This window comes from Eumetopias jubatus, unplaced genomic scaffold, assembly GCF_037043125.1.
Source record: "Eumetopias jubatus isolate StellerSeaLion01/CBP00866 unplaced genomic scaffold, mEumJub1_p1.0 scaffold_13, whole genome shotgun sequence".
NCBI classification, from domain to species: Eukaryota; Metazoa; Chordata; class Mammalia; order Carnivora; family Otariidae; genus Eumetopias; species Eumetopias jubatus.
Window position 1 is genome coordinate 100,762 of NW_028274819.1, and position 26,042 is coordinate 126,803.

At 56.4% G+C, this 26,042-nt stretch overlaps 1 protein-coding gene across 1 annotated transcript; it reads right to left on the minus strand.

Annotated features, from left to right (window-relative positions):
• Window positions 1-23: 23 nt before the first annotated feature.
• ANO9 (anoctamin 9) lies at window positions 24-16,188 on the minus strand. The gene is made up of 24 exons (XM_028094216.1): window positions 16,123-16,188; window positions 10,139-10,213; window positions 9,924-10,049; window positions 9,574-9,719; window positions 8,340-8,386; window positions 8,157-8,215; window positions 8,002-8,075; window positions 7,678-7,812; window positions 7,481-7,577; window positions 7,269-7,329; window positions 7,052-7,134; window positions 6,829-6,933; window positions 6,580-6,741; window positions 6,457-6,493; window positions 6,134-6,245; window positions 3,473-3,530; window positions 3,270-3,367; window positions 2,958-3,097; window positions 2,662-2,814; window positions 1,746-1,893; window positions 1,034-1,135; window positions 862-955; window positions 615-727; window positions 24-518 (listed from the first exon to the last, which is right to left on the minus strand). Exons 1-24 carry the CDS (start codon window positions 16,126-16,128, stop codon window positions 491-493), a joined length of 2,259 nt encoding a protein of 752 aa, XP_027950017.1. The 5' UTR covers window positions 16,129-16,188; the 3' UTR covers window positions 24-490.
• Window positions 16,189-26,042: the final 9,854 nt, after the last annotated feature.

Sequence of the window (26,042 nt, forward strand, 5' to 3'; positions counted from 1 at the left end):
CACAATCCACCAGAGGCCCAGAATTGATACAAAAAGGTTTCATTTTATTATAGGAAGTTCTGCAGGCTGAGGGGAGCCAGAGAGGTGGGGTCAGGGCCCCCTGACCAGCCAGGATGGCGGTGGGGCAGGATCTGGGTCCCACAAGTCAGAGGGAGGCTCAGGAAACTAGGCTGGTTTTCCTGTGTTGTGACTGCTGAGAGGCACCCCAACCCCAGTTCTGTGGGTGGCAGAGGTCAGAGCTCAAGTCAGGGCTGTACCAAGTCTGAGCCCTAACAGACAGAACGGGCCTCACAGACCACAGCGTGCTGCTCACAAACACCTCAAACACACACGGGCCCTCCAAGACCCCCGTATATACACAGACTTCCCCGCATGCACACCGGCCTCCTGGGACCCCGATATGCCATGAGTAGGGGTGGGGTGGGGTGGTGGGAGTGCTTCCGAGTCTCAGCTCCTGGGCACCAGTGCCTCTTGACCAGCTCTGGGTCTCCTACACCTCTGTGCTCTTCGGGCTGGAGCTGGAGGCAGGAATGGCATTGTTGGGGATCAGGGCCATGGCCCTCCCTCAGGCCTGGGGCCTGGCCCTACCCCAGCCTGGCCTCTGCCTCCCATACCACATCTTCTCCCGGAGTGTCTGGTACTTCTCCTCCAGAACCTTGTTCTCTACCGACTGAGGAATGTCAGGCACGAACCAGGCAGCGATGAGCTTGATGCACAAAGCCACGTGCTGGGGGGCAGGGCACAAGGGCTGGTCGGAGAGGTCAAGACAGACCCAGCAGGGAATTGAGGGGTTGGGGGCCAGGGAGGAGGGCTAGAGAGAGCTGCCCCCGCCTTGGGGCCCCTCCCCCAGTTCTGGCCCACCTCGAAGAGGATCAGGAAGACCAGGCGGATGGCCAGGAGGACCCAGAACTGCTCAGATAAGTTGTAGTCCTGAGCGTTACGGTAGTCCCGGTACCTGGGGTGGGGAAGTACCTGAGGTCAGGGGTCAGGAGCTCAGAGGATGCTTCATGGGGGGTGGGGGGGGGCTCCAAACCTGCACTTAGTCACATTCTCTGAGCCTTCTATCTGGATGGGGTCCTGGAAGTCCTTGGTGTAGAACACAGACAGACTGTGGTTGATGTAGCCTGTGAGGCAGCTGGGGGAAGGAAGAGAAGGCCCCAGGCAGGTGAGGGCTGCAGGGTGTGGCCCCTTCAGGCTCCGGGGTGCTTTCTTGGAGCTAATCCCTGTGTGGTGGGGGCTATAGGGTGGGGCATAGCACAGAAGGCCTCGTTCACTTCTCTGCACAGGAGAGGGGCTGGAGGGGGGGTTGCGCCTGAAGAGACTCAGGGTGCCTGCCTTCCCTCCAGGAATTTAGGGGAACCTTCCAGGGGGAGACCCCTGGAAACCCAGTCTGTAAGTACCGTGGTCCTTTGGAGGGCTGGAGGCGCTGGATAAGGAAACCGTTCTGCCCTCTCCTGTGGAGCAGCCCCAAGGGTCTGACTTTGGGAGGGAGTCTTTCCGGTGGGGACTGCTCAGAAAACATCTGGTTCTGGGACCTTAACTCCCCGACTGCGGTCCCAGCATTCCTGTGGTCTGCAGGTTGGCATGGGGCAGGGCCACCCCCACGCCCAGACTCATGACAACCACAGACAGTACTGGCAGCATCAAGCCCTTCCCCTGGGCTCCCCTAGGGCTGAGCTGTGTGGTTGGGCCAGTTTTCCCAGGGGTCTCTGGACAGTCTGGGGGCCCCCCCAATGCCCCCTTACTCAACCGCAGGCTGGGCCCCCTGTCGGCACGGCCCATAGTGGTACTTGTACACCACGCGGGGGATGAACTCAGACGTGAAGGCGATGACCATTCCATTGGCAATGACGGCCAGCACACCAATGGTCTCCAGCACCTGCAGCCAGGTCCCTGGGCCACAGCAGGGGGGTGAGGCATCTGGTTCATCAAGCCCTGATCCACTGGCACCGCCCACCCCACCTCCAGCCACCATGCCCAAGGCTGGGAGCTGGGATGGTCATGGGGCATGGTCACCTCTGCCCCGTGCCATTGCTCATGGCAGCCGTCGGCAGGCTTCACTGATGCAGATGTGGACCAGGAGGGGATCAGGTCTCCCCGACCCCCATCTTCTGCCTGAACCCCTCAGCTGCTCCCAAGCTTGCTCCACTCTGGGGTCAGAACCCCTTAATCTGGGCCCAAGACTGGGGCCTCCCTCCTACTCATACTTCTCTCTCCCTCTGCCCACATCCAGCACCCCATCCACTCTGTTCTTCCCTGATACCCGGCCATCTCAGCGAGGACAATCTGGGTGACGGAGGCCATGTCATAGTCCCGCTCTTAGTCCCTGCCCCCAGCTGCTGGACCCCTCCTTCCTTCAGCTCTCTGCTATCAGAGCCCAGCTCTTCTGCCTGGGCCCCCCACGGGGGCCACAGTTCCTTCAGCTGGGTCCTATAAGGTGCACGCCAGCCCTGCCTCTTCCTGCCCGAGCACCACCCCCTCAGGGCCAACTCCCATCCTAGGCAGAGCCTGAGGAAGGGCTGGGGGCTGTCTATGGGGTGAGAGGGCTAGTCTTGGAGAGATTATTTCAAGGGAACTGGCATGATCTGGTCCCAGCGTCCCTCACCGCCCCACCCCTGGCTGGAGTGCCCGTGCTCCTTGCCACCCAGTCGGGCCCCTGACCTATGTCCTTGGCCTTGCGGGGCACCAGCCGCCGCTGCAGCCTGACCATCTTGATGGCGTCCAGGCGGATCTCCACAAGGTTGCTGAAGAGTGCGAGCAGGGGGGCGAGCGGGAAGGCGGCCACAAAGATGGTCGTGAAGCCATACTGGATCACTGGGAGGGGGTGTGGGGTTGTCATCTAGCGCTGTGGGGTGCTCCACACACCAGAGTTCCCACCCCCTCCACCCACCAGTCCCCCAGGACCTGCCCCGGAACTGGCTGTTTATCAGGCCTGTGCCCCCAACCACCCCACGTACTCATCTCCATGAACTCGTCGAAAAGGCTGAAGGTGTTGACTGGGTTCAGGAGGTAGTTGCGCTGCAAGTGCCTGAGCTCAGGGTCCCCGGACGCACGGCTCAGCTTGAACCGCATCAGGCGATATTTGTGAGCCAGCCACCTAAGGGGTGATGAGAACAAGTGGGGAACAGGGAGGGGTGCTGGGGGCAGAGGGCCCTTCAGACCTGCTGGCTCTGGGAGATGTAGAGACAGGAGGGGTTCCTGTGTATTCGAGGGCTCCCTGGGGTGAGGGGGGCACCAGGAGAGCCCTGGGGAAGGAGGGGGTTCCTCACGGGCCCAGGTATTCCATGCAGTTGCTGAGTGTTTGCTTCAGACCCATGATGATGGCCATCTGCAGGAACAGGTCCATCATGCAGCCGCTGAGATGGCACTGCGGGGGTCAAGGGTGGGAGGTCAGGTGTGGGGAGACAGGGCTGTGGGATTGGGAGGGACGGAGTGGAGGGGCAGAACAGCAAGGTGTCCAGGACAGACTGACCTCCTCCAGCTTCCAGAGCCCCGCCAGGCGCACAGACTTCCCAGGGTGACCGTTGATCCTAGGAAGGACAGTTAGGCTGGAGGAGGAGGCAGGACCTTGCTTCTGACTGGGTGGGGGTGGGGCGGAAGGACAGAGTGGGGCTCGAGGCCAATGGTCAGCGAGACCGAGGATCACTTCTAGGCGGTTGAGCCACCAAAGAGTTGGATTGTAGGGTGGGGCCAGTGGATCCTGAGACCCCGCACTGTCCCTTCCCCAGCCGAGCTCCGACCAACAGTGACAAGTGTCCCTCTGCCTCCAGGCAGGAGTCTGACAGAGCAAGAGGTCCTCACGGGAGAGACACGGCCTAGAGCAAAGCCAGCCACTGGCACACGCCTTTCTCAATTATGGACAGGTGACATCTAGGGAAAGCCTCTAACACCAAAATCAGAGATCAATTAAAGAAAGAGCATAAAAGAAACTTGAAAGGAAAAAAGCAATACCAGAATAGAAGAAAAAAAAGAGACAAGATCCTCAGACAAGAAAAGCCACCGGTATCCCGGTGCCACGAAGACGAGGCTGTGAAGGAATTATGCAAAGGAGTGCCTTGAATTGAAGGACATGAGCAGAAGTAAAACATTCAACTGAAGGGTTGGAAAACAGAGTGGAGAAAAACTCCCAGAATCTGGAACAAAAAATGGGAGGGGTGGGGGAAAGCAAAGAAAACCAGAAGGTCCAGTTTCCAAACAAAAAGATTTCCGGAGAGGGGAGCAGAGGGAACCGAAGACATAAGATGCAATGAAAATCACTCAGAACTGAAGGACCCAAGGCTCCAGGCCCAGCAAGTGCCTGAGACTTTCTTTCCATGTGACTGATACCGATTCTACATGCCAGGCCTGCTGCAGGTGCTGACTCAGCAGCGTCAAGCCCCCATGCTCCCCTCAGGGAGCTGTCACCCCTGCAGTAGAGACGAGGCAAACAAGTGCATTGTACCAGAGGGGAAGTGGGGAATCTGGGGGACCCGGGTTCTGCGCTGAGCAAGGAGAAGGTGGAGCTGCCACGTGGAAGAGGGAGACTGTGGACGAGCTTGCGGGCACAGTAAGGTTGGGGTGCCCGTAGGGCATCTGAGGGGAGATGAGAGGCAGCTGGACCTGGGAGTCTGGACTCCAGGGAGAGGCCGGGGCTGGAGACAGGAGTGTGGGCCTCACTGGTGTGTCTGGAAGGTGTTTGAGACGGCACCTGAAGTCACGGGAACAGCAGGGCATTGTGACATTGAGAGGTCGGGAGAAGAGGAGAAGCCAGCATCCGGGGAGAGGCAAGCAGGACCAGGGAGAGGAGAAGCAGAAGCAGGGAGGACCAGCCATTGGGCGTGGTGGGGAGAACATTCCTTGAAAGGAATGGGACAGGGTACGTGTGTGGAGGTGGAGATAATCTAGGACCAAGACAGGTGTTGGTGAGGCAGAGGAGGGAGAGGTGAATTGTTCAAGCAAGTCCAGTGAAAAAGGCCCACCAAGACACCCCCTGAGAGATTTCAGAGGACAGGCTTGGTGAGATTAGAGTCGGAAGAAGTCTACCTCCAGCAAGCACTCCACCAGGCCCTCAGTAAGGGCATCTGATTTCCTCTGTACCCTTCCTCGGGAAGCCCCTGGGAAACCTGGGGTCTCCTACACAGCAGCGAGTGAAGGGCTCCCAGGACAAACAGGTGCGCACAGCCCCGAGGGGAGGGGTGGACACCTAGAGGACGACTGCAAGCACAGCCGGGGTCTAGGGACTGCCTCATGTCTTTGACCATACTTGGAGGACTTGGGGTTTTTTTAAAGTTCCACTGGAGTTTGGAATTAATTGGCAGTATGTATGTGTCTTACGCAATTTAAGCAAATACACAGAACAAATGGAGCAATTATTTTCTTCAGAACAAAATTCAGTATATTGATTGAAGCAAAAAAAAGTTGATTTCACTAATAAGAGAGAAGAGGGGAAGTCCATGTGTGTTATATGAAATTTCAACTTTACAAAGCTCAACGTTGGAAATTACCCAAACGTCCACCAACTGAACTGATAAAATAAATTCCAGCACATCCTGCAAACTAAGGCTCATGATGTGGTTTTAAAAATGAGGCCTCGCCATCCATGCATATGTGGGAGATGCCCACAGTACATTTCAGTATAATGAGAAGCTAAAATGATTTACAGGACAAAACCATGTGTGTCAGCTGGTGTATATGGGCGTGTACTTGAATGTGTGAAAAATTCTGGGAAGAAACCATAACCACGCAATGGTTATGGGGTCACCTCTGGGCACGGGGAGTAGAGAGCTGGGGGTTCACCGTGGTCTTCTGCCACACATTTTTATATTGGGTGTCCAACTGTTCTGAGCATGAATTTTTTTTAAAGTATTTATTTGAGAGTGAGAGACAGAGATAGCGACAGAGATAGTGAGAGAGAGCATGAGCGGGGAGGGGAGGGAGGAGCAGGCTCCCCACAGAGCAGGGAGCCGTATGCGGGACTCGATCCCAGGACCCTATCCCAGGACCCTGGGATCATGACCTGAGCCGAAGGCAGACGCTTAACGGACTGAGCCTCCCAGGTGCCCCTGAGCAAAAACAAAGACAAGCAGGTATCTCCACTTTAAGGGGGGGGGGGGACTAAATGGTGGACGAGGCGGTGGGAGTGGGCCACTCTTACCTGCCCAGGATGAAGGCAATGTAGACGAGCGACGAGAAGTGAGCAAAGAACTGCAGAGTGAAGAACTTGATGGTGAACTTGCTCTCGCGCTCTGAGAAGGTCCTGGGCTTCTCTAGGATGAGATGTGGGGCTGTCCCTCACCCATCCCTGACCTGTCCCTATCCTGACGACTCAGGGACACCCGCAACCCTCACCTGTCCACCAGGTGGGAGAGGCAGTTGAGACAGCAGAAAGGGCTCCCTCCCCTGTCTGGGGGTCCAAGACCCCAGCCCTGAGTCCTCCTGCCCCTTTTCTGCACCCCCTCCCCACAGGCCCCCTCTCACCAAAATCACAAAGCTTCAGGGCCACATACTTGTTGATCTGCAGGGGGGAACCCAGAGGGCTTACTTTGGGCCTCAGGGGAGACCCCCCCCTGCCCCGTCCTCCCTCTATCCCCATCCAGCCACCTTGGTCATGATGAGGATGGCCACGTAGTGGACCAGGGCCCCGGTCACCACCACGGCTGTGGTCACCTGCTCTTCTTGGAAGAGCAAGGTGGAATTGAAGAGGGCGGCGGCCAGCACACGGTAGACCACCAGGAGGTGGGCCATGCCGATCATAAGGCAGATCTGTGGAGGGGCGGCCAGGACGGGGCTCCTCAGAACAGCCGGCCCCCGCCCAGGTCCCCAGCCCCACACCGGGTTCTGTAGGGGTACCATGAGCAGAGACAGCATGAGGATGACGGTGCTTCTCAGGTACGAGTGCTGCTGTGGCCGGAGCTCGTAAGCAGGGCAGTTAATGAGCTCAAGCGCCATTTCCTCCTGTGGAGGGCACCAGACACGCCTCAGCCACGGGGACACCCCCCTGGGACGGCGCAGACGCAGGTGTGGCGCTCCGCACAAGGTGCCGAGACAGCCCCTGGATCACCCGCCGCCTCACCTGGTCCTCGTCCCACCCGTACAGGTCCCAGTGCAGGACCACACGGGCCCGCTGCCGCTTCCAGATCTCCAGGAACACCGTGGCTGCAGACGCGAGCAAAGGGGCGACCCGCCCTCTGTTCCTGGGGTGGGGCTGGGGCCGGCGGCCACGGGCGCAGGGGCAGGAGTGGCCCCCCCCAAGTGCTCGGGCTGCCCCCCAAGTGCCCGCGGCGACTCACCCCACAGAGCCATGAATATAGCAAAGAGCACGGTGCCCTCGTTGTCGAAGAGGTGCGTGAGCTGGGGAGAGGGGCGCACGCGGCTGGGGGCGGCCCTGCGCGGCCCACCACGCCCCCAGCGGGGAAGCGTGAGCCCAGCTCCGCAGGGGCAGGCCCTCAGCTACCCCTCCTCCGGGAAGACAGGCTGGAGCGGAGCCCCCGGGGCGGCAAACCTTGGCAAAGGTGCAGGTGTCCGAGAGCTGCTGGTACCTACGGCTGTGGTCGCCGCGAGGGCACAGGAGGATGTCGTGGGCCTCACAGATCTCCTTGCTGTGGGGGCAAGGACCGGGCAGGCGGCGGCTCTCCCCAGACGGCCCCATCCCGGCCCGCCCCGCCCCCTCCCGCTCCGGCCCCGCCCCTCCATCCCGACCTGATCTGGCTGGCATTGAACAGGGAGAAGCCGCTCAGGAAGATGATGAGGCCCACCAGTGCAGCGGGCACCAGCATGTAGGTGTACCAGCCGAGCCAGGCGAAGTACAGGGCCACCTTCTCGCCAAAGTAGTCCCTGCCGGCAGAGCTGCCCATCAGGGCCACCCCCGCCCAGGTGCCCTGCGGGCCGGTGCCTGAGTGGGGCGGGCCACGTGTGGGGGCGTAGAGCATCCGTGTGTCTGGCCGAGGAGCACAGACACATCTGTTTGCTAGGGGCACGGGTGTGTCTGGGGGGGCACAGGTGATTTGTCTGGGGCAGTTTCACCTGATATCATCAATCGGCTGGGGGTGGAACATGTTTCTCCACCGGGCCCATCTCTTCTTTAGGTCTTCCTCCCCCTGAGCACAAATGACAGACGGTGAGAGCTTCCTGCCTCTGGTCCCACCCTCAAGCCCTCTCCCAGCTGGCCCACCCCTCACCTTGTGCAGGGCGAATCTGGTCTCAAAGACCCCACTCTTCACCAAATCCTCTAATGTGCCTGGTGGTCACAGGGAGTCGGGTCAGAGGGGAGTAGGGGTGAGGGGGAGCCCTGCCCTGCTCTCCCCGTGTCACACCCCTTCTGGTGGGCTGCGGCATAGGCCCCCTGCCCATACTGTCCTTACCACCAGCTGCCGCCTTGCTGTTTAGTACAAAGTTGACAATTCGGATTCTGGAACACAAGAACCGGTTCAGGATGACTCCTACTAACCTGGGTGGACCCCACCCTCTGTCTGGCCAGGTCCCAGGCCCCTCTGTGTCCTGGTGAAGCCCCCAGCCTGCCTGCCTTACTGCCTGACCGGAGTCCAGAATCTAGGACTCATCCGGGAACCCATCCCCCACCCCTTTGAGTCCTCCTGTGGCCTAGCTGCCCCATGGCCCCAGGATGGGGCACCCTTGGTGGTAGGCCCTCCCCTCCCAATGCTCAGTTCCACACCATCCCCTCCCAGGTACTGGCCTAGACACCCCCCCCAACACCTCCTATCACACCTCCCACCTGAAGCCCCCACACATCCAGAGCACACCCTATGCCTTTATATGCACAAATCCTTATAGCCGGTGAGCCATTTTCCCTATGGAGAGATGGAGGCTCAGAGAGGTTGAGGAACCTGCCCAAGGCCACAGAGCCGGGAAGTGGCACAGCCAGACATCTGACTGCAGAGCCACACTCCTCCAGAACATCTTCCTGTAAGACATGGTCCCTCTGATGTCCCAGGGCCTTCTCCCAGCCTGCTCCTCCCAGACCCTGTCAAGGTGCCTCTACTCAACCACCTTCCCCTGGCACCTCCTGGAGACCAGCCAGTTCTCCTGCATTCAGAGGAGGCCCCCTTTGTTGCTCATATCCAAATTCCAGGAGCATTCTTTACCAGTCTCCAACTGACCAGGCCCCAGCTGAGCTCAGAGGGGCCTGGGCCGAGGCGAGACAGGTGATAGAGGAGGGATGTGGGGAGGGTGGGTGGAGCGGTGTGGAGGGCTGGAGGGTCAGTGGGGAAAAGGAGGTGCTTGGAGAGAAGAGGCTTGGGTGCCTGGGAGGCTGGGGACGGATGTCCACAGAGGGGCATTTGGTCTGGAGAGGGGTGGTCAGGACCCACATCCCGGGTCTTGGGGAGATGACCTCAAAGCTAGGAGGGACCACTGGGAGGTGCTCCTGGCCTGTCCAAATCCTGCCCACCCTTCAGGAAACATAGTCACACGTAACCTTCAGAACACTCCAAGAAGCGAGAACTATCTTTATCCCGTATCACACAGACATGGACACTCGGGCTCAGATCTCTGCCCCTGGGACCTCTGACCTAACACCATGCCTGCAAGCCTGACTGGACCAAAAGCATGGTGGGCAGGTCTTGGCCAGCCTCTCACCTGGTGGTGGCTGGGACGGAGGATGGCCTGGCAGGCTGCACTCTGGTGGCAGGACCCTCAGGCTCCATGAGGAGTGTGCAGTACAGGTCAAAGATCCTGCTGTCCGCTCGGATCCCAAAGAACACCTTCCTGTGGTCCTCTATCATCTGGGGGTGGGAGGGTGCTTGGGGACCTCCACTCCACTTTGGAAGTTCCCCCCTTTGTCCACAGCCACTGGCCTGTCCCTTTGACTTCAGGCACAAGGCCACAGCCATGTCTACAGACCCCTCCCCAGGACACACCTGGACGCCGTGACCCCAGCGGCGCGGTCCCCCATGCTCCACACCAAGCCAGGCCCTCAGCCAGCCCACCTTGTAATGGAAGCCCTTTCTCTTGAGCTCTTCCAGGAACTGCTGCTGCTGGTGGGCCTGCCTGGTATTTCTCTGGGTGCGGTGGTCAGCCACAAGGACGTAATCCCACTGCTCAGAGGCCTCGGTCTGGAGGAAGGAGGTATGGGACTGGGGCTGGCACGGGGCACAGGCCAAGGGTGGAACCTAGTCTGGGAGGGGCCCGGGTGGAGACTCACCTCACCAGTGTTGATCTCCATCAGTGGGAAGCTGTCCCCTTCAGTCCCCGCCAGGATCTGGCCGCTCTCCTCACCCTGGGGGCAGAGGGTAGACGGAAGGATGGGGCTCATTCCTGCAGCAGAACACCTCCCAGGCCGGGTACTCCAGCACCGAGGAGGCGAACACAAAACTGGGGGGCAGGACCACAACTGAACAAGTAGGTAGCCCCAGGTGGGGCTCAGTGCTAGGACCACGATGAGCAGGGCGATGGGTGGGGAGGCACTAGGTGACTCCAGCAAAGGTCTGTTCAGAAATATCAGCAAAGAGCTCTGAGATCCTTCAGAAAAGACAAGCAGCAAATAGAAGAGCAGGAACTGCAGGTCCGGTGGCCAGAGGCATCACCTTCTGCCCTTTTGGTCACAGGCATTTTAATGGCCGGACAGCATCGAAGTCAACAGACTCCCTGTCATGCATGAATTGGGGAAACAAAACTGAACATTCTAGGCCATCCAGCCCGGCCCATCCCGCCCCGAACACAAGCAAGAGGGTGCTCACAGTAGCTTATTTCATATAAAATTTATGCAAATAATCCAAATTCCCAGCAGCATGTGGATGGACAAGGACACCGTGCCGCCCCGCACAGTGGAAGACCACGCAGCAGGAAGGAGCGTGGGCTGCCGCCACACATGGGCCACTGGGGACCAACGTCACATGGTTCTGAGTTTAGTAACAGTAAGTCCAGTGAGAATCCTGCAGGAGTAAGGGCTATAGGCACATCTGGGACAGACAGACGGATGCTAAACTCAGGGGGCAGAACCTTAAGGAGGAACCGGCTGTGTACACAGCTTCCAAGCCTCTCCCGACTGTCGGTATCGTGGCAGCATGAATGGATGTCACGAGTTCTCTCTTCCTCCCGCCAGACCCTCCCTTGTGGCCTTAATGACTAATGAAGAAAGTGTGGGAAGGGGAAAGAGAGAACCCCAGCAGATGCCCCCCCAGGTGATGAAGGTCTAGGGCCCCGTGATATAATTTAGCTGTTAGGGCCCCCCCACCACTGTGCCAACAGGATGTGATGGGTAGTCTGTAGCCCCCTCCCTAAAACACACAGTCCTGTCTCAGCCTGAGAAAACATCAGACTCAAGAGTCAGATGGCCAAGGACAAGGAGGGACAGAGGGACCGTCACGGACGGGAGGGGGCCAAGGAGACGCGAAGTTAAATGCCTCAAGCGGGATCCTGCACAGACCCGGGCACAGGGAGGGGAAGAGCTGGTGACGTCCGAGTCCAGGCGGCCGTGTGGGGCTCTTCGTTTGACCAGAGCCCCAGGCGATGGGACTGTGGCATCAGGGGAAGCGGGGCAGAGGGCGTAGGGCTAAAACTGCACAAGTGGGGACGGCGTGGGGGGCGGAGCTCAGGCTTCACCCACTCTTGGCGGGCAGGCAGCCAGCAGGGTGTGAGGCTGACCGGGAGTGCCCAGGGCCTCGTCATGGGGGGAGCTGAGGGGTAGGGGACAGGGCAGACAGTCAGGTCACAGTCGGGGAGCTCCAGGCTGAAGTGGAGGGGACACCGGCTTTGGAGCCCAGAGCCTGGGGTGCCAACACTGTGTGCCCTCAGGCAAGACCGCCCACCTCTTTCCGCCTGGCTACAGGAAGCACCCTGCAGCCCCAGAGCCGCGCTGGGCATGCTGTGTGCACCAAGGAGAGCGTCCCCAGCTCACTTCCCAGTGGGCAGCTCTCTCAGGAGGCACAGGGATCCCGCAATGTCCCAGGGATCAGGGTGCGGGTGACGCACTGGGGGGCGGGTCCATCAGAGCACCCCACCTCACGCCTACTGGGCTGGCAAGTTCAGGCACTGCCCACCCCACTGTGGGCACTGGGCTCTTGCCATGGCCTCCTGCCAGCCCACCACCCCCTACCGCCCCAGGGTGACCCCAGCCCTTCTCCTGGCTTAGGAGCTCAGTGCAGCCCATGGCTGTGTGCCGCAGTATCACACCCTCCTCTCCAACCCGCCCACCACCAGGACTTCGCCCCTGCTGGCACCCCCACCCACTACCCCTTCCCTCTACAACCACATTCCGCCAAGCTCAAGGCCTGCCTCCCTCACAAAGCTGCACTGGACTGCTCCAGCCAGTCTGCCCTGGAGGGCAGCCAGGTAAAATGCAGGTGGCCCCATCACATTTGAATTTGAGATAAACAGCAGATACCTTTTAGTACAAGCATGTCCCAATTATTGCATGGGACACACTTATACTAAAAAAGAAATGTTTAATGTAAAATACAATTTAACTGGGTATCTGCTTTTTATTTGCTTCAAAACCTGCAACCCTAGTCCAACTCCCCAACCACACCCATGGGCACAAGAACTCCTGGCCGCAGGATAGGACCTGGGTCTGCCCCGCTCTCCTCTGTCCCAATCACAGAAGCCAGAAAACAGCATCACATGCAACCGCAGAATGGCAGGCTCTAAGGCGTCAGGTGCCAGGGTCTCGTGAAGACTGGGCTAATACAGACAGCGCCTCTGGTCCCAAAGGGCCTGGCACTCAGGTGTGGCTTATCGTATCTAAAACTTCTGCCCCATCTCGGGCCAGAAGAGAAACCTGCGGTTCACAGATTTGCAGGACAGGGAGAGCCCCTGGGCTGAGGTGCCTCTGTCTCGGGGAAGAGTGAAGTCTCAACTGCATGGGAACAGGGGCATTCAGGTCACCAGCATCTGGTTCTGTGACTTGCCCACCATAGGGCTCAGTAAGTGTTGTGCTGGAGGAATTGGTGAGTGCAACGGATCCCTGCGTTGGCAGGAAAGACCTTATGTGTTTGACTTCGGACCCTGGAGGAGACTCTTCCTGTCTACCCCTCCCCCAGCCCCGAACTGAGCTCCTCCGGCAGAGACTGCAAGGAGAGACCCCAACATGGGCCTGAGGCTGAAGAACACGCAGGACCACCAGGGGTGAGAGATGGGACTCCAGGGTGTGAAGGAATGGCATAGGGAAGCCAGACTGGACAGAACACTGGGATCCAGGCAGGAGGAGGGAGCCTGGGAAGAAGGGACTCTCCCAGGGGGACCCTCAAAGGTCCAGCAGTAGGGGGAGGCAGGCCCTTACTGGGTCACAGAAATGAGGCTGCTGGACCTGGGGAGCTCCTGATTCAGACGACCCCTTTCCCCACCAGAGACACTGCACAGCTTTGGGACAGTTACCCAGAGCCTCTTGGGAAGGGCCGACTTGAGCTCCTCTAGGGGCTGGCATGTGATCCAGATGGTGGAGAGTGATGCCACCTAAGGTATCTGATGGGCAGTGACCATGGATCCTGGCCACTAGACCAGAGGGACCCCCAGGGCAAAGTTACATGTACACCTGGTCAGCACCTGGTCAGCCCTTGGCAATGGGCAGGCAGCCACAGGGGCAGTCGGGTCAGAGTCCCCCCCGTCTCCAGCTCTAGTCCAGCCACCCCCCTCCCCACAGCCAGACCGGGACCAGGTTCTGAGAATCTGCTTCCCATGTACTCTGGGCTCACCATCCCCAAGGTCACCTGCTGCATGCAAGTCCCTCTGTGGGCCATGGCCACAGCCACAGCCTCCAGGATCAGGCTGTCCACCAGTCCATCTGTCCTCCAGGGTGAGAGGCCTTCACAGTTGGGGACTAGGCTCACATGAAGTCATCCCCGCCTCCAGCCAAGCAGACTGCTCGGTGTTGTCCGAAGCAGGGTGTCTGGGGCCCCTATGTCTCCATCCCTCAGGCTCTACCTCCAGGACCTCCAGTGTCCGTCAGGCTCCCAGGCCCCCAGGGCAGGGACAGGGACTGTCCCAACACACTTAGCCTTGCAGACCCCAGCTCTCCCTGTCCTGTGCAGATCCCAGGCAAGCTCCTGCACAGATAAGGGGTGCAGGCTGGGAGGTCACTATTGTTCTCCCTTTAGTCCTTCCAGAGTCCACCCCCTGCAGGCCAAGCACCTAGTGGGCCAGAGCCCAGGCTTAACACGGGCCAGGGTCCCAGGGGGCTCATCCACTAGTTCCAAATGAGGGGACTTCTGGAGACACTGCAGATCCCAGGAGACACTCCCTCCCCTACAGCACAGAACGTGGAGGGTCAGAGCTGGGGGAGTCCTGCCCCTGTCCATCCCTTCCCTGTTGGGCCTCCAGGTCCCCAGTGGGGCTGAGGACACTGCTGTGCGGACGTGACTGTCACCCAGCTCCTGATCAGGTGGGCTACATGGACACACACGCGGCAAAAGGAACGTTTTCAGGCCTCCCCTCACTATCCGTGGCACATCTCACCCTGAGGTCACATCACACCCTCTGACTGGGTCCCATGAGCACCCTGTAGTTTCATCATCCAGCAGGGGGACCCTCCTGCCCCCACCAAAGTGTACAAACACAGAGAAGCCCACCCTTGCTCACTCAGCCCAGACGCCCTGAAGAGTCCACTGTCCCTGAGCAAATCTCCCCTGCACCTGGTTCTGCTTCTTGGACTTCTGAAGCCAGTCATCTGCCCCTCCCTCCTGTCTGCCCTTCCTTGCCTCCATCCCCCCTCCATCCCTCCACCTCTTCACCTATCCATCTGTCTTCTGTCAGTTCATCGTTTCATGTGTCCATCCGTCCATCCATCCCCAGACCCTCACTGATGATGCGGCCTGCTCTGTGTGCAGCCCTCATAGGCAGCATGTGGTGTAACTATACACAGGGGCCTGGAGAGGCAGGTGGCTGCTTGGCAGGGGAGGTAGCCTGGAGCTTGAGGTTGGCAGGAGGCCATCAAGTGGGGGTAGCATTCCTGGGAGAGGAAAATATGTATGGACAGGCCCTGAGAGGCAGCATGCAATCAGTGTCCAGGGACTTGGTACTCAGGACCTCCCAGAGACTCAGGACCCAGCACCTCCAAGGACTTGGTAGTTAGTACTCCCAGGGACTCAGAACTCAGCATTTGAGCTTGGTAGAGGCATAAAGAGCTAGAAGGGAGCTGCCAGGAGGTGAGGCTGGGGGTTGGCAGAAGCCGGATCATGGAGGCTGCTCAGGCAGCTGGGGGCCATGGGGAGCCATGGAAGGGACTGAAGCGGGGAAGAGCATGCTCAGATCCAGCTAGGGGCTGGGGCCACCAGGCACCCCTGAATATGTCCCTTTCAAAGCATTGATCCCCTTGCCTCAGCCAAACCAGGCGCTACCCCCCCCCGGCAGCCCCAAGTTTCCCCTTTACCCCAGCTTGGGACGGGCATGGAAGGAAGGGGCTGACAGGGCTAAGGCTAAGGTGTGCCCATACGCTCACCTGAGCAGCCAGGTGCCAGAGCTGGCTCTGGAAGGGCTGAGGAGGCCCTGGGCAAAGGTGGAGTGAGAGGCCACCTGCTTGGCCCACACCTGGGAGGGACTCCAGGAGGCTGAGTGGGAGGCTGGTTTCGCTCTCCACCTCAGCACGGGTCTCCTCCCTGGGCCACCCAGGCACTGGCCCCAGCCTGGATGACCTCTTTCCTGACAGAGGGGAGAAAGGAAGTCTTCCCAGGATGTTTTCCTGCCCACCCCACTGGGACTCCATAGCCTCCTGCTCTGCCCCCCAGAATCAGAATCCAACAGCCCCCAGCCAGCCCCCAACCTCTGCCTGGGGTAGGACTCCCAGGGAGCAGAGGGCTCAGCCGGCCACCCCCGGCCTCCCCCTGCCTCCCCAACCTCAGGTCAGCCCATCCTGGAGGCCAGAGCCCCCTTTCCCTTTGCAGGGCAGAGCTACAAGTTCTGGGGATGGACATGCTCTCCTCATCTAGGTCTCACACAGGCTCTAAGGGCCTGGCCTGGGGTCCCCAGTAACCCTGGCTGGGCAGGAGGAAAACTGCCCTCTGTCTTGCTCCAACCCCCAGCCAGCCCAGGGACTCTGTCTGGGCTCTGGCCACCCTCACCTCAGCCTTGAGGGCTGCAGGGAAACCCCACAGGTACTTTCCAGGTGAAGCTGGCAGGGCTTCACAGGCGTGGAGCCTCCTGGGGGGGGCGTGTCCTGGCCACAGGTGTGGAACCCCCCCCCCACAGCCAACTCACCTGCATCCTGGCCCCAGAGTCTGGCTGGGGGCTGGCGAGACTGGAGTGTGGCAGCGAGGCCCATGGGGCGAGTCCTACCTGACTTCCGCTTGGGACTCACCACTCCCTCCTTCCTCTCTCTCGCCTCCCTCCCCCTCCTCTTCCTCCACCTCCTGCTCCCCTGCACCCTTCTGCAGCCACGCCCCAGGCTGGAAGGAACACCCCTCCTCTGTTCCCAGTGCTCTCTGACACTTTCCTGGGGTGACGGTGCAGGGGGGACCCCTGCCCACACCTGGGGGCATTGCCCTCACCTGCAGGAGGGGTTCCCCTGTAAGATGGAGGTAGATTGGCATCTCCCTCCTAGGGGGAAGCAGCATGGGTGGGTCACATGAGCACTCCCCAACATCCCTAGCTCCCTGCTCACCTTCACTCTTCCAGACCCCAGGACACGCTTTCCCCAGGGCCCCTCCAGAGCACCCAGCCCTTGACTCCCACTCCCGGAGTCCAGTGTTGATTCTCTTAGAGGAGAAACTGGGGCAGGGAGGGTTGGGGATGAGAGAGACCCCAAGAAGAAACTCCCACGCTGAGCCCCTGTTTTGTGGACCCCATCTGGGGGAGGAGAGAGCTGGCCCTGGGCTGCATGGATCCTGTGCTCTAGGCAGCAGCTGGGGAAGGCTCTGGGCCACCAGAATGCAGAATGCCCTCAACAGTGATTTGGGGCACCCAGGCTCTGGAAGCTGCTCTGAAGCTGAGGACACAGGACAGAAGCTCAGCAGGACAAGGCACATGGAAACATGGAGCAGTATGAGGGGGCCCCGAGTGTCAGGGTACAGCGTCATGCAGCCCCTGCAAGCCTGTGGTTCAGACCCAGCATTGACATATATTTGCTCTGGGATAATATGGCCCGACCCCACCCACATTTCCACCTGGGGGACCCCATGGCAGGCTGTGACAACAGCAGGGACCAGGACTGCACTATGAGGTGGCAGACGAGAGAGGGATCGGCAAAGAACCTGTGTGACTCTGATGGAGCAAATCTGGACAAATACATTAAGACTGGTGTCACGGAAAACCCCAGTGATAGTGGCCTCAACGAGTCTCTCTCTCTCTCTCTCTCTCTATATATATATATATATAGCAACATATACGTTGCTTTGTCCCATAAATTAAGTCTGGGGCGGGCCAGTCCAGGACTAGTATTAACTTGCCTTGTTGCTCCATCACCTTAAACACTTGGTCCCACCACATGGTTCAAAACGGCTGTCCAACATTCCAGCCTTCCAAGCATCCCAGCCACATCCAAGCCGGCAGGGAGAGGAAGGAGGAGGTGCGCTCCACCAGCCACATGGTCACATGGCCACAACTTCTTGCATGGAAGCCTGGGGAGTATGATCACTTTTCCTAAGGAAGAAGGTGGAAGGGCACTAGGGTCACCCAGCCGTCTGCACAGGCCAAAGGGCCTCAGATGCCCTATTCGCATTCAGGAAACAGTCAGCAAGGACTTTTGAGCATGAGCAATGCGAACTCAAGGTCTAGGTTGCCAGCCAGCTCCTGACCTCTCTGTCTCCTCCTGGTCCCCAACCGCACCTGCTCAGGATGTCTGCATTGTGTTAAAACCGCCCACTAGTGGGTTTCCCCTGACACAGGCACCACTGCAGGTCTCGACAAAGCTGTGGGGTCTCCATGTCTCTACTTGGCATCCCGTTTGTATTGCCACAGAGACACTGCTTCTCATTCCCACCTTCCAAGGGCCTGAAGGAAGTCAAGTTACATCCAGATCCTTGCTGCTCCAGAGCCAGCACCGGTGGCCTCTTGGGGCAAACACAGCATCTCCAGCCTGGCTGGGGGAGCGCTGGCCTGGCCCCACGGGAGAAGGCGCCCTACTCTTAATGCAGGGTGGAAAATAAAGACAGATCCTATCCTGCCCCATCTGGAGAGAAAACAGGGACAGCCCTTTGGGAAAGCAATTCAGCAAAAAGAATGAGAAGCCTTAAAACTGTTTATGATTTGGTCCTAACTATCCTAAAGAAAAAAAATAAGGAAAATGTGTATAAATATGTCCTTTGAGGCAAGAATTATAAGCCACTTAGATGCTCAACAATAGGGAAATGTCTGAGCAAACACGGTATATCCATATGCTGATTGAGCAGCCATACAATATTATGCTTTCCAAGAGTGATGAGAATATAGGAAAATGCTTATGTTATACTGCTAAGTGAAGAAACACAGATTGCAAACATGTATACATTTTGTTGTCTCAACTAAGTTAAAATGTATTAAAATACTGAAGATTGGATTTAATATTTATGCTCATATCCTCATATCTGCTTAATGATGTGAGCTGTGGATGGTGAGATTATGCTTTTCTTCCTTCAGTTTGCTTGCTTCAAATTTTCTACAACACACACATCACTTTTATGAACCTAATTATTAAATTTATTTTATGATGATACTGAAATCTATTATGGACTTAATTTCCCCAGGCTCAGCCTTTCTCTTGGACTTGGTCTTGAATGCATCATCTGAAAAAGCCACCGTACAGTGGATCAGCCCTTTGCAGGCTGTGTGGCCACCCCGGCTGCTGGCAGAGCTGACCCTGCCCTGTCTTGGGGAGACAACGGGGCCTGCATGGGCCTCTTGTTCTTCCCCTGTGGATCCCGCACCCAGCTCCCTTTCCCTTCCTCCTCCGAGCTCCAGAGCACCCTGCCCACCTGTCGTCCTCCCTCTGAGGGCAAAGTGGAGGCAGCCCCCCATTCCTGCTGTCTCCAAGGCTGCCTCAGACTCCTTCTAACTGGGGGGCCGGTGGCCACCCCGTGGAGGAGGTCAGGGTCACAAAGCCACCAGGAGCGCCCCAGGTGAAATCCTGCAAGCAGGCGAAGCAGGAACAAGCAGCCTTGTCCTCACCTTGGGAATCTGTCCTCCCTACCCCAATGGCCTGGGTGTGATGCAGTTTTGGAATGTTGTTGTTGGTGGGGTCTGGAGCCAACTGGCCAAGACGTCTTATTAAAGCACGGGGACAGCCCGGTGGACAGGAGGAGCTACTGCCCCCTGCTGCCCTGGGATTACGCGGAGCAAGTGATTCTCTACCTTGGGGTTGGGAGAAGTAAAGAGGAAGGAAGTTCCCAAAGGACTTTGGTTTGTTAAAGAAAACTTGAGACCTCGGAGGAATGTTCTAATCTGCCTGTCTCAGGTATCTGTCAATGGGCTGCAGGTTACAAGGACATTTAATTTTACCTACATTTCCTTCTGTCTTTGTTTCCCATCTCAGGTGTGGCCCAAAGACATTCAAAGTCTCACTGAGGTTACTTCTCAGAGGCTCACAGCCAGGTCAGCCTCCCATGCTCTTTCTGGGCTGGTCCCAGATACCCCCAGCCCCTTCTGGCCTCTCTGGCTGACAGCTCATCTGGGGCGGCAGACCTCCCTGTGGTCAGGCCCCTGCAGGGAAGATTCTTTCACAGGCTGGGCCTCTGCTCCTGGGGTTTGCCAGAGGCTGGTCCTTGCTTGTCATACCAGGGTTTCAGGGTGGGGACCCCAGCCCCTGATGTCCTCACCCCAGGGACAATTCTGTCTCCCGAATGCTGCCCCCCCCACACCTCTGGGCATTAAACGTTTTCTGTCCTAAGGAGCAGAGAGCCATTCCCACCTGAGCTGACAGCACAGCAGCCCCCAAACCGTCCACCAGCCCTGGGGAAAAAAACTGCAGGTGGCAGAGTTCTCCAGAATCCGCTCACCTTGACAGACTTAGCAGCAGAAACAACTGTTGTTGTTCCTTTAGAAACCCACAGCTTTCTCTCCCTTCCCTGCAAGGACATTTTAAGAAAGCACAGCTGTCAGTATTTTCACTGTTTACCACCAGGAGTGTGAGTCCTGCAGGCTAGGGAAGCCTTGGGGTCTGAGGCTAGGACACACCCATGGAAGCTTCAACCCAGATCTTCAGCTCTCGGGTGTGCTTACTATTCCTGAGGAAGGCCAGAAGTGGCCGCCTTTATAGCCCCTGGAGCCCTGGGGCCTCAGGCAATCACCTCTGTGGCTGAGGAAGGGGTCAGAGCCTCTGCACCCTTCCCTAGGCAGGGCAAGTCCCAGGCACCAGGTCAGGGACCGTGTCCCCAAGTCCTGTGGCATACCATGCTGAAGGGAGCGGCTGAGCAAGGCTGCAGCTGGAGTGAGGGGTAGTGGTCAAGACGGGGACCTGGTGGAGGTGAGACCATATCAGGCCCCAGGTGCAAAGCTGCAGGTGGGATGCTCCTTGCAGAGTACTGGGGGGGGGGGGCGGGGAGAAGCTCTAGGTTCAGTGGGGAAGAAGGAGCCGGGGCGGGGCAGGGGGGGATGTCACCAACCATTCTGTACCTCAATGTCTTAGTCTCTCAGCCAGAGATTAAAAATAGAACCCAAGGGGGTGTGAAGGTCACAATAGTTAGCATTTGTAAAGCGTTGGGAACTCTCACTGGCATGTGGCCAGAGCTTGGTGGCAGTTGTTAACTAACATGTGGTCTGCGCAGAGGGCAGAGGGCACCCAATGGGGATCCAGCCCAGCCCGTGCCCAGTTCCACTCTGGCCCCACCCATAATGGGCCCTATCCCAGCTCCACCCTCCTCCCCTCCCCCCACCACACTCCCAGGACAGGCTCATGGGATCTGGCCCTGCCCCTGGCCAGCCCTGTCCTGTCCAGCTTCTGTGCCCTGGAGAGGCGGTGACCCTCTCCATGCAGGAAGGGGGTGGCTCTCAGCACAGTTTAGGAGAAACACCCAGGAAGCAACAGTGGCAGGACGGCACTGGGAATTTGAGTGCCACCAACTGGGGTGGGGAAGAGAGGTCCTGAAGGGTGGCTCTGGGCCCCCAGGGCAGGATGAGGAACTGGCCTATGGGGTGCTTGCTGGAAAGAAGGGGTGGGCAGGAGCTGGCCTGCTCTAGGCACTTGGGTCCAGCATTACTTCCCGGGACAAAGCAAGTCCCAATGTGTCAGTCTGTGAAGGCCAGTGCAGTGGGGACCACAGTCTTAGCTCACCCACAATGCAGCCAGGTGACCCTGACCTCATCATGCCTCCCTGTGGCCTTCAGGATGGAGACCAAGGTGCAGCCCTGGCCATGCTCTCCTGCCTCATTTATCCTCACTTGCCCACCCACTTGATGGTGACCACAGTGAACTTGGCAGCCCAGGCCCACGTGGGTGGGGTCAGGGCCTGGGGTGTGGAGTGGCGCCAGCGCCGGGCAGCAGCCAGGCCCTGGAAGGCTGATTAACCTTAAAAATAAAACTGTCAGCTATTTCACCAGCAAAATGAGTTTATTTGGGCTGAGCAGAGAATTATAATCTGGGACAAACAAGCTACAGCAAAACCATAGGCAAGTCCCCAGAACAAAGGAGAGCAAAACTCTTAGAGAGGAAGGTGATGGTTAGGGGGCTGTTGTAAATGGGAAGTCCACTGGAGCAAACTGGGAGCTGCATGTGTGGTGGCTTCTCATTGGCTGGGCAACTGCCTGGCTCGGAGGAAATCTTCTCTCCTCCTGCTGGGGCTATGAAGTAGTATCCACCTGCAAGGTGTGTCTCTTTCTGTTGGCTCTGCAGTTGACAGCTAGGGCTGGACATGAGCACTCTGCCTGCTGACCTCCTGACCCCATTCTACACCAGGTCTCCTTTTTTTTTTTATTAACATATAATGTATTATTTGTTTCAGAGGTACAGGTCTGTGATTCAACAGTCTTACACAATTCACAGTGCTCACCATAGCACATACCCTCCCCAGTGTCCATCACCCAGCCACCCCATCCCGCCCACCCCCCCACCACTCCAGCAACCCTCAGTTTCCTGAAATTAAGAGCCTCTTATAGTTTGTCTCCCTCTCTGGTTTCTTCTGTTTTTTTCCTCTCTTTCCCTAAGATCTTCTGCCTTGTTTCTCAAATTCCACATATCAGTGAGATCATATGATAATTGTCTTTCTCTGATTGACTTATTCCACTTAGCATAATACCCTCTAGTTCCATCCACGTCGTTGCAGATGGCAAGATTTCATTTTTTGTTGGCTGCATAATATTCCATTGTGTATATATACCACATCTTCTTTATCCATTCATCTGTCGATGGACATCTTGGCTCTTTCCATGGTTTGGCTATTGTGGGCATTGCTGCTATAAACACGGGGTGCACGTACCCCTTCGGATCCCTACATTTGTATCTTCGGGGTAAATACCCAGTAGTGCAATCGCTGGGTCATAGGGTAGCTCTATTTTCAACTTTTTGAGGAACCTTACACGAGGTCTCCTTTATTCAGTTCCACAAGCCAGAGAGCACACCTCCTGGGGCCAGCATTTCCTGGCACATTTATTGGAGCCTGGCCTCTTGGGAGGTTCGACACAGTGATCAGGGACTGACCCATGGTTGGTGGGTTGGCCTGGCAGGGGGAGCCAGGTGAATACATCTCTATTTAAATATATATAGTGAAACGGAATAAAGGAAACCTCACTAACACGCAGTGGAGGCCAGCAGGGGGAGCTCTCCCGCCCACCACTCCCTCCTCGCAGCCCTCTGCATTCCCAGCGGGAAGAATCCCGGGCTTCACTGCGCCGCGGAGGAAGGAGGGGTTCCGCCCATTCGGAGAGCCCAGCCAATAAGAGCAGAGCCCAGCTAAAGAGAGCACAGCTCAACCAATGAGAGTTAGTCACAGCCCAGCCAATGAAAGCTAGTCATAGCTCCGCCAATGACAGCACAACCCAGCCAATGAGAGCACAGATCAGCCAATGAGATCAGACCCCAGCCAATGAGAAGCCAGACTTCCAGCTCGCAGTTCTCTCCCGCGGACTTCTAGTTTACAACAGCCCTCCCAACTCCCTCCCCTCGCTCTATAAAAGAGCGTTTCTCTCTTCTGTCCTAGGGAATGGTCTATGGTTTTGTCATAGTTTGCTGCTCCCAAATTGCGTTTTTCTACTATTCCTGGATAAGCCCATTTTGCTGGTAAAATAACTGGCAGTTTTATTTTTAAGGAAAACATCACTTGGTGTCAGAAGGGGATGCAGGGGATCCAGAGACTCTGAGGCTGGTGAGCAAACCAACAGGTGCCAGTACCCGCAGACCCAGTCGGGCTTGCAGCTTTCTCTCCGACCCTGGGGTTTGAGGGTAAGTTTTCTCTGGGACTTGAGCTTCACTCTCTGTTTTCAGCTCTCCAGGCTTTATTCAAGACCTTTTTAAGGCTTTGTCCTTTCTCAGAGTACTCGTTTGGCCTTTGGTCTGACTCCTTTCTAGAGCCAGGCTGTTCCTACTGGAACTGTGCTGCTTTAGAAATTTTTTTCTTCCCTCTAGAGGAAAGCCTCTGGGAAACGGCATCCTAGTGATCAAAATGCTTTAAGGACGCCCCTGCCCCTACCTTCCCACACTTCTGGGACCCCAGCCTGTTCTATGTTTCAAAACTGTGGTCCCTCCTCATGTGCACTCGTAACTAAATGGACTGACTCAACCAAAAGTAATTTACAACTTCAACGGCCATTATGGGGAACTTTCCATCTCCCCAAATTTACTTTTCTCACAACTGAATCGGACAACCATGGCTCTAAAATTGTCAAAACTGAATTGGATGCTTATTTTAATTGGTACCTTGAGGCTTCCAAACATTTTTTAGGATTCAAAGGTTGTTCGCCTCTTCAGTTCATTTGTTAATTTAGAAACAGTATTTTGCAAAGAGGCGAACAACTGAAAGTCAACGCAGCTTCTGAGTCTTGCCCTCCCCATCTCCTTCGTCTCCAGACAGGTGGGGCCACCTTGCGCCCAGGCCCGCCTCTGGTGCCATTTCCCTCTTCCCTCAGCACTGTCCCCACCTCCCCTATACCCACCACTCATTCTAACCCTTTGGCTGAGCTTCCCTTTACCTCCAAACCCTCTCCCCACCCACCTTCTGAAAACCTATTAATAGCTACCCCTCTAAAGATAACTCTGCTGGGCGTCCAAATGAACGTCAAATTGCTTATGTTGCCTGGACTAAGGCTGAATTTCGAGCCATAGAGAAAGAGTTTCCTAAAGTGACTGAGGACCCCATAAATTTGCTGAAGAATGTAACACAGTTATTCAAACTTACTCATCTGATTTCTCAGATTTATATCAATCGGTCCCCATGCTTGCTGGTGAGGGTCAGGCCAAACGCTGGATAAAACCAGCCCAATGGGAGCATCCTGAAAGGGGTTTAGAGAAACAGATGCCTGAGTTTTGGCAAGGTGCTAGAACACTCGCTGGAAAGCTCCACCAAACGATTACAGTACCCTTTCCTAAGGCTGCTGATTGGAACAAAATTCAGGCTTGCGTAGAGAAGCCTGATGAACCTGTTCATGACTATCACAATCGACTCCACATTGTCTTCAAAGGCAATTCTGGTCTTCCTGTAGATGAATCCAACCTGGTAGCATTTATGTCCATGTTTATTAACAGGCTAAACTGGGATTGTTCTCTCTCAGTTAAAAGGAGCAAGATAGAATGGGAAACTATGTCCATCTGGATTTAGTTAATTTGGCAAATCAGCTTGTTGGCATCCTAGACGAGTCACCTAAAAGAAAGACCATACCACTCTCAATTTTCAACTCCAGCAAATATAGGCCCCTAAACAACCAGCCTCCCATCCCCCTTGTTTCTGCTGCTATTACAAAGAGTCAGGGCGCTGGGAAAGGATCAGAGCACTCCAGCCAGCCTTTCCCAGTGTCCTCCTAATTCCTATTGATGGGGCTCCAATCCTTCCCGTTAATCAGCTGAGAAACCATTCTCCAGATTGGGAATGAATCTCTCTCTGTCCTTATGGACCCAGGAGCTACACTCTTGGTGCCCAACCCCACTGCTATAAAGTAGCCTCTGCCTTGAAGTGCTGAGATAGTTCGAACCTCAACAGGTTCCTGTCTCTGAGCCTACTCCCTTTGGTCTAGGCACAGTGGGGGGTACTCTGGTTTTTCGCATTAGTCCCTCTGCCTCTATTCCTTTATTGGACTGGGATTTCTTAGAAAACTATCATGCCAGAGTCTTTTTTCTCCCCAAAGGGGGAAATAATTATAGAATTTGACATTTGTAATCAAAATAGACAACCAGGGGTATTCAGTGATTTTTTGGGTATCTTTATTATGCTCTGTCTCTGGTGGTATCATAGCTGACTCTGGGGACACTGAGCATTTGTCCCTATTAGATCAGCTACCTTCTTCTTTATGGGCAAAATCTTCAGCTGATATTGGCAGAATCCACAGTGCACCTCCTGAAAAGATTGAAATAGAACCCTCAAAACCTCTCCTCAGAATTAATGAATATCCTATAAATAAGGAAGCCCTTCAAGGCATCAAGCCCATTACAGAGGACTGAGAGGCTCAGGGCCTCATTATCTCCTGCACTAGTCCCCGTAACATCCTTACTCTACCTGTGAGAAAACCCCACAACCAAGAATGGAGGTTTGTCCAGGACCTCCGAGCAGTAAATAGCCTTCACCCTGTTGTTCCCAACCCTCGCATTCTCCCGACATTAATTTGCACTGAAAGAAAGTTTTTCACTGTAACTGACCTATGCGGTGCATCTTTTAGTATTCTGGTAGATAAGAATAGCCAGCATCCTTTTGCTTTCACTTGGGAAGAATGGCAATGCATCTGGACAGTCATGCCCCAGGGTTTCTGAGTCCTTCTTACTTTTCACAAACCTGAAAAGCTGATTCAGATGACAGAAAGTTTTCTGCAGGCTCTGCTTCGTTATGGTACATAGATGATTTCATTCTCAGCTCCCCTTCTCAAATCTCTTCACAGGAAACAGCATCCACCTGTTAAAACTTTCGGCCTTAAAGGGACATGGTCTCCAAAGAAAAATCCTCAGGTTAGATAGTCATGACATTCCATCTCAAAACAAGGACTGCATTTGGATCCAGATGAAAGCCCCCACAGATCACATGTTGACTCCTTGTGGCAATTTACAGGAAATTCCTCTAATGCAGGTTTTTCAT

What these genes read in the sequence shown, in the direction of transcription:
- ANO9 (XM_028094216.1), bottom strand. An exon ending in TATATTCATGGCTCTGTGGG is followed by an intron (nt 7,135 to 7,268) that starts GTGAGTCGCCGC and finishes TCGCGTCTGCAG; the next exon opens with CCACGGTGTTCCTGGAGATC. An exon ending in ACACTCCGGGAGAAGATGTG is followed by an intron (nt 519 to 614) that starts GTATGGGAGGCA and finishes TCCTGCCTCCAG; the next exon opens with CTCCAGCCCGAAGAGCACAG.